Here is a 7,492-nt window from a genome sequence, read left to right as displayed (position 1 = left end):
TCGCGGGCTACGAGGCCACTCTTTTTCTCCCTGCAGGTGCCTGGGGAACCTGGGGGAGGACGCTGGTGAATCCCACTCGGTGTGCGTTCGGAGGACCCTGAATCTGGAAGTCCTGTTTTGGGGGACTGGTCATTTGGGTCTCCGAGAGGCGAGGGGTAGGGGCATGGATGTTGTTTTTGTAAGAGGGCAGAGGCACGGGCGCGCGGGGAGGGGGGGAGGAGACACAAACAGGGCGTCTCAGCTTTGGTGGATGGAGGTGGCGGTGGGACTTGACAACACTGAGCGGCCGGGTTGGTAAGCGGGTGTGGATGGTTGGAAGGAAAGCAAATTTGAGGCTCTTGAGGCTGAGGTTTAGGCACCCATGGGTGGTGATGCTGGGGGAAGCATAGGGAGGCGCCAGGATCGTTTGTAGTGAGTGGTTCAGGACCTGCGATGTTGATCCTTCTGTCTTCCTCATCAGGTGCAATATGGACAAGAGGGATAAGGTCAAGGCAGGAGCTGCCCCGCGGATGCCAGTTTCACGACCTCCTGGCCTTCTGACCCCTAGGCCTCTTCCTGGATCCCCTCGACCTCCTCCCCCTGTAACCACCGCTGCCCTTCGTGTCCTGGAAGCAAATGGAGTTGTGGGGCGAAGGCCCCCGGTGGAGCGAGCCGCGGGCGTCGGCAAAACAGCTCTCCCACAGACAGCTGTGCAGGGGGCACCAGCGCGCAGCAGCGTTGGGGCAGGTCCTCGCAGCCCAGGTGCTCAGCTTCATCTGTGACTTCAATTTTCACACTGCTCACCTTCCCTCTTCCTTCTCAGATACTCTTCTCTTTTAGAAATGCCATTGATTTTTGTCTTCTCCCTGAAGCCTCCAGGCCCCCTGCTTCTGGGAAAGGAGAGAAGGCTCCTGTGAAGGTCTCCAGCCAGGGTTCTATTTCTAGCCCCGGGCGTGCCAGCAGTGGGATCACCAGGTAACATGCTAATTCCTCTAACTCCTTAATTCCCCAAGCAAGGGTTAGTTTAGCAATCTGGTGCCTTTTGATATTACGCAAGAATGGGCTGGGAAGGTGACTTAGTGTGGTGAAGTGCTTGTTATGCAAATACGAGGACCTGAGCGTGAGACTCTATAGTCTCGGTGGTGTGCCACTATAACCTCAGCTCTGGATGGGAATGGGAGGTGGGGAGAGATGGATTCCTGGTGCTGGACTGTTAATACCAGCCATCAACAGCCAGAGGCACATGGACCTCTATGAGTCTGGGGCTAGCCTGGTCTACACAGTGATAATAAATAAAACAGAATGCAAAATAAGACAGGGAAGAGAGCCTAGCGGTGGTGGCACACGCCTTTTATCCCAGCACTCGGGAGGCAGAGGCGGGTGGATCTGTGTGAGCTCGGGGCCAGCCTGGTCTATAAAAGCTAGTTCCAGGACAGGCTCCAAAGCTACAGAGAAACCCTGTCTCGGGGGGAAAAGGCAGAGAAAAGATCCAGCTAGATGTCAGTGCTTACCTCTGTCATCCACATGTGCATGCATGGGGGAGCACAACTGAACACACGTGCACACACATGCATAAAAATATTCCCCACATGTCGGCTCAGGAACACTTGCAGATAGTGGGTCAAATTGGGCAAAAGTCATTATTGGTTGGGTCACAGGAAGGCAAGCAACTCCCTGTCACAGGTGGGGAAGTGTGCGACTGGGAATACCAACAACAGCTGGTCCTCCTGTTTCCAGACCAAGCCCTGCTGTCCAGAAGGGACCCCAACCCCCGACTAAGGAGCCTGTGGTCAGAGGTAAAGCGTCAGAGGCACCCAAAAGGAACACTCTGAGCTCTGGAACACGAAGAGGTATGTGACCTGGAGACAAGCCGTTTCTATCAGTCTGTGAGGGCAACTAGTCTCGAGGTATCCGTGTTTCTTCTGGACTATCGTTTTTGTCTGCAGATTCTTTAGGGCCCACCTCAGGAACCTCTTCCCCTGCCATCCCTCGTCGGTCCAGACCTGCGGCTACAGAGGTGGGAATTCCTCGACCAGTTCCCACTGCCCGGCAGCGTCCCCTGACCACCGAGGCACCCAGGAAACCTGTGAGCAGCGCTGCAGAGCGCAGTGTCCCGGAGCTGAGCCCAGCCTTGAAGAGGCGCTCTGCCGCTAGTGGCAGCCTGCAGAAGCCGGCCTCCCGTTCCCTGAACTCCAATGCTACTCCTCAGCTCTCCCCAGCTCGCTCTGGGGTCTCTCCGCGTGCCACCCCCCGGGCTCCTGCGCACACCTCGCAGCTCAAGTCGAAAGGGCAGCAAGCTCTGCGCCCACCCCAGACCACAGTCCCGAGGAAGGACAGAACCTCTGAACAGAGCCTGCTTTCTGCTTCATCTTTAGTCACGCCCGCTCCACCTGGAGCCTCCACACCTCAGGCTGCCTCGGTCCAGGTCCCAGAGGATCAGCTGAAGGCCGCGCTCCCTCCCTCTCCACCCGCCACCCCCCCTCTACCCGCTGCTCTTTCACTCCAGGCCCAGTCCTCTGCACAGGCAACACCCGAATCACAGGCCATAAACTGCCCACCAGCAACTCCCCCGCTTTCTCTGCAGAACCTCCCCTCCCCACCAGCCACGCCCCCTTTGCAAGCTCCACCCACAAGCCTGGGTCCTGAAGAGGCCTCTGACTCACCCCCACCAATGGCCGTGATCTCTCCATCGCTTTCATCTCCTGTCCAGAGTGTGCCCTGCAACCAGGCTTCTTCAGCTTCGCCCCCTCCGGAGACACTCTCGGCCACTCCTTTCTCACCTGCGCCTCCACCTCTAGCCACGCCTCCTCCACCAGTCCTTCCTTCACCGCCAGTTTCTCCGCAGAATCAGCCTACGCCCCTGGTCACACCCTCTCCGTCCACTCGGTCCGCTCTAACTACGCCCCCTTTGCCGGCCAACTTTTCTGGGTCTCCTCTCCTCCAGGACACGCCCTCTAATCGAACCACGCCGCCTTTGCAAGACACTCTATTTCAGGCCATTTCTCCTCCAGTTTCTCCCTCTCCTTCCTCCTCCCCACCTCTGTATGTCCCTCCCTCTCCCGTGGTCACGCCTCCTCTGAGGCTCCCAGCACCTCTGATGTTGCCCACTTCACAGGCTTCTTTGTTGACCTCGACACCCTCCCGGGCCTCGTCGCCCCAGCAGGCCACGCCTGCTCCTCTGGCTGTGTCGCCGCTATCGTCCCCACTGCCTTTGGGCTCACCCCCTCTGCAGGCCCCGCTCTCTGTCATGCCCACATCCCCTGTGCAGGCACACTCTCTACCCTCGCCTCCCTTGCAGGCACCTTCTCTGGCTACATATCCTTCGCCTCTTCCCTCGTCTCCGGCCTCGCCTCCTCTGCCAGCTCTTCTCTCCCCTCCTGCCTCACCTCCTCTAGAGCGCCCTCTTTCTCCTTCACCCTCACCTCCGGCTCCTTTGGCAACGCCCCCACCAGAAGCCCCACCTTCACTGGATTCACCCACTCCTCTGACTTCGCCCCCTCCGCAGGACCCCTCTTCTCCGGCTTTGCCCTCTCTGCAAGCTCCCTCCTCCCCACCGGCCACGGCGCCACCTTCCCTACAGGTTCCCCTCTTGGCTTTGCCTCCTCTCCAGACCCCGCCCTCTCCCCTGGCCACGCCCCCTCTGGGCCTGACCTCGCCCCTTGTTCAGCCTCCTTCTCCTCCTGCCTCACCCCCACTGCAAGCCCCTCGTCGACCCCCGACTCCAGGTCCAGATGTCCCGATCTCAAGTCCACGGCTGACCCTGTCGCTGGCCCCTGCCCCGCCACCGCCACCCTCGCGAAGCCCGTCCAGTACGCTGAGTGGCCCGGACCTGGCAGGCCACAGCAGCAGCGCCACGAGCACGCCGGAGGAGCTCCGTGGCTACGACAGCGGGCCAGAGGGCTGCGCCACAGTCTCCCCGGCCGCAGACGCGGAGCTAGCGGCCTGCCACCCGGCCTCCTGGAGTCGAGGTCCTCCACCGTTGACAGTGCGCGGCGCTCCAGGTAAGGAGTTCAGGCTCGGGGGCGGAGCTTCCCAAAGAGTCAAGCTTTTTTTTTTTTTTAACTTGAATTTTATATTTATTATGTGTATATGTGCATGCGCATGGAAATGAGCGGACAACCTGCAGTAGTATATTCTCTTTCCTCCGTGTGACTTACGGGGATAGAATTTAGGTCGTCAGGCATGTCTACAAGCGCCTTTACTCGTCTCGCAACCTCCTCTTAAAAAAACGATTACATATATATATACATATATACATATATGTATACATACATATACATATATGTATACATATATGTACATTATGTAGTATGCTACAAGTGTGCGGCTCTTACAGGCGATTGTGAGCTACCCTAAATGAGTGCTTAGAACCGAACTCAGGTCCTTGCAAGAGCAGTATTGTTCTTTATCTCTGAGCCTCCTCTCCAGCCCCACATCCTTAAAAATCACGTTTGTGTACTCATTTTGTATGTTTGTATCTCTTTGCAAACTGTTGCTGCCGCTAGGGGCGCTAGGAGTGCTGTGGGTATGTACTCCTCTGGCGCATTTGTGAAAGTCAGACAGCTTACAGAATTCTGTTCTCACCTTACCTGTGAGTTGAACTCAGATCTTAGTTCAACCATCTCTCCAGCTCTATTTTATTTTATTCTGTGTGTACCGGTGCTTTACCTGAATGTATGTGTGTGGTGCAGTGGACGCTAAAAAGTATGTCAGGTACCTGAAACTTGACTTACAGACCGTTGTGAGCAGCCACATGGGTGCGGGGGAATCGAACCTAGAGCTCCTGAAAGAGCAGCTAGTGTTTTTATGAATTTTATTTATTCACTTGCTTGAGTATTTGTGCGGGTTCATGTGTCACAGCGCTGATGTGGCGGTCAGATAACAACTTGTGGGAGTTGGTTCCCTTCTTCACTGTGTAGGCTCAAGAGATCAAACGCCGGTTGTCAGGCTTGGTGGCAAGCGCCCTCCGTTGAGCCAATCTCGCTGGTCCCCACTTCTGTTCTTATAGGAGTTCCCCTGCCGTGGCCTCCCGCTGCCTGCGCGGGCTCCTCTGACGGCCTGTGCACCATCTACGAAGCTGAAGGACCAGAGTCGGTGGCCCCTACCCCTGGATCCCTAGAGGCGGAACCGGAGCCGGAGTCGAGGCCGGGCTCTGGCAGTGGGAAAGCGAATGCTGCAGCGGGCTCAGGAGCATCCTCGAGAAGCCCAAAGTCGGCTCGTCTTGGCGAGCTGCCGCTAGGGGCGCTGCAGGCGAGCGTCGTACAGCACCTGCTGAGCCGGACGCTGTTGCTAGCCGCAGCCGAGGGTGCAGCTGCCGGCAGTGAAGGAGGTTCAGGAGGCCCAGGGGGTGATGGTGTCCCGGGGGGATCCCGGGCTCCGCTTAGCGATGCCGAATTGGGCCGCTGGGCCGAATTGCTGTCTCCCTTGGACGAGTCGCGTGCCAGCATTACTTCAGTCACCAGCTTCTCCCCGGACGACGTGGCCTCCCCACAGGGTGATTGGACTGTAGTGGAAGTGGAGACTTTTCATTGAGCCAGACCCCAGCCCCGCTCATCATACACATACTGCTTTAGAGTCCACCCTTCCGGTTACACCTCTTTTGCCTTAGTCTCCGCTCTCACTGGATGGATATTTTTTTTTTAAAAAACCTCTAGAGCCCAGTCTTTGGGCCCAGGCCGTGCCCCTATCCTTCCTTGGTTTAAGCTTGGAACACACCTACAGGCAGGCCTAGGCCTTCCATTTGCGCTTGTCTTTGGCCTAAGCCACAGCCCTCTAAGGAGCCACGCCACACCCTATATTCAGTGGATAAATAGCCTCGTTTTCAGTAAAACCAGAGATGCTGGTACCTGGGTGCCATGGTGATGGGAGCTGGGAAAGGGCAACACATGTAGCGGTGCAGTTCAAAGGTCCAGGCTACACCACGCTGCTGGGTGTGCCTGAGCAAGTCGGAGCTGTCTGAACTGTGCGACTTGTCTACAGCAAGGCGGTTGCTGAGATAGTGGTCTTGTGCTTTTTTGGGTCACACTTCTAATGAAAATGTTAGGCCCAGAGAGGCCTGAGTGGATGAGCTGGTGATCAAATCGGGGAGCCACCAAAGCTCTTCTAACCCTGGATGTGGGGTAGGTAATTCACTCTCCTGGGTATCCCTTGTTACAACCCCTATGCCCTGTGTGCACCCCTTCTCTCTTGTGCTTGAGAGTTGGGCCTGGAGGATGAATTCAAGTGGAGAGGAAGGGTGAGTCCTTGCCCTCATCTCTTACTTCTCCCTCTGTGATGGGTAGTGCTAAGTTGTAAAATGTGGAAATCCCCTGAAAGATGGGCCCCTTGGCATGCCTGTGGGGGGTTAGCTTGCTTAGGCTTAGGTGGAAACACCTACCCATTGTGGGTGGCACCATACCCTGGCTGGGATCCTGGGCTGTGTAAGCAGAGAGCTGGGCAGCAGCATGCATTCACTGCTCTTTGTGACTGACTGCTTCCAGCTCCTGTTACCTTGACTTCCCCACAGTGATAGACTGTACCCTGAACTGTGAGCCAGAATAAACCCTTTCTCCCTTAAGTTGCTTTTGTCAAGGTGATTTATCACAGTTAAGGGAAATAAACGGAGACAATCTCCCTCTCCTTTCATCAAAGAGGCCGCAGTGTTAAGGCAGTAACTTGCCCAGGTTTGCAGAAAGAACTACAAATGTAGGGCTAACGTGGACTGACCTGGCTGAACCTTGAAGGGGGTGGTGGTGCAGAAGACCCGGGAGTTGACACCATGCCATTCTATGTATTCCACTCACAGAGGTGTCCTTGCCTTGTCTCTTACTCCAGATGATCTCATGAATTCTCAGTTACCATCTTCATTTAAGTCTGTCAATCAGAATTGCTCTCTACCTCCCAGCCATCAACCTGTCACTGGAGCCCCTAACTCCAGGCAAGGTTCTTTCTTTCCAAGTGCGTCTGCATAACATTACCCCTTGAATGTTACTGCTCAAGGATCTCCTGCTTGGCACTAACAGTGTGGAAGCCAAATGGCAGTGCCCTGTGCTGGGCCCCCTTACCTCACTCTGAGTCAGGTATTTGTCAGACACAGACAACTAAGTTCTCTGTCCTCGCCCTGAAACAGCTACCTCCTAGCTTACAGTCCAAAGAGAAGAGTCTCATCTCAGAGGGGCACTGCTACCTCTGTTGTTGGTGGGGGGGGGGGGGCACATGCTCTGGACTCTAGCACTGAGATTTGTGGCAAGCCAGAGATTTCTTTTCTAGCTGAGCCCTGGAGGGAACCCCAGATATCCTTGTTCCCAGATGTCAAGACAAGCCTAAGAGAAAAAAGATAACTCTCTCCCATCCCAAGACAGGGTTTCTCCATATAGTTTTGGCTAGCCTGTAGTTCTGAAACTCACTCTGTAGACCAGGCTGGCCTTGGAACTAAGAAATTCCTGCCACTGCCTTCTGAGCACTGGGATTAAAGATGCCACCATGCCTCAGCAAAAAGCTGACTCTTAACACTGGGCAGCTAGGACCTCAGGCC

General features: G+C 55.8%; 2 protein-coding genes across 2 annotated transcripts in view; one reads left to right on the top strand and one right to left on the bottom strand.

Annotated features, from left to right (window-relative positions):
* The first annotated feature begins 467 nt into the window (after window positions 1-467).
* Prr36 (proline rich 36) lies at window positions 468-5,511 on the top strand. Its single transcript, XM_038346350.1, has 5 exons — window positions 468-741; window positions 852-954; window positions 1,717-1,829; window positions 1,914-3,980; window positions 4,988-5,511. The coding sequence occupies exons 1-5, from the start codon at window positions 468-470 to the stop codon at window positions 5,509-5,511; spliced, it is 3,081 nt and encodes a 1,026-aa protein (XP_038202278.1).
* Evi5l (ecotropic viral integration site 5 like) overlaps window positions 4,928-7,492 on the bottom strand; it is a 45,843-nt gene continuing 43,278 nt past the window's right edge. The window contains exon 20 of the mRNA XM_038346353.1: window positions 4,928-5,482. Coding sequence (XP_038202281.1) covers window positions 5,435-5,482 — 48 coding nt within the window. The 3' untranslated portion in view covers window positions 4,928-5,434. The remainder of the gene's footprint in view (window positions 5,483-7,492) is intronic.

This window comes from Arvicola amphibius, chromosome 10 (assembly GCF_903992535.2).
Source record: "Arvicola amphibius chromosome 10, mArvAmp1.2, whole genome shotgun sequence".
Lineage (NCBI taxonomy): Eukaryota > Metazoa > Chordata > Mammalia > Rodentia > Cricetidae > Arvicola > Arvicola amphibius.
Note: the sequence above shows the minus strand (reverse complement) of the source record. Positions and strands in the feature narration are given on the sequence as shown.

What these genes read in the sequence shown, in the direction of transcription:
- Prr36 (XM_038346350.1), top strand. Translation starts at nt 468, where the DNA reads ATGGACAAGAGGGATAAGGTCAAGGCAGGAGCTGCCCCGCGGATGCCA. An exon ending in GAGCTCTGGAACACGAAGAG is followed by an intron (nt 1,830 to 1,913) that starts GTATGTGACCTG and finishes CTGGACTATCGT; the next exon opens with TTTTGTCTGCAGATTCTTTA. An exon ending in GACAGTGCGCGGCGCTCCAG is followed by an intron (nt 3,981 to 4,987) that starts GTAAGGAGTTCA and finishes CTGTTCTTATAG; the next exon opens with GAGTTCCCCTGCCGTGGCCT.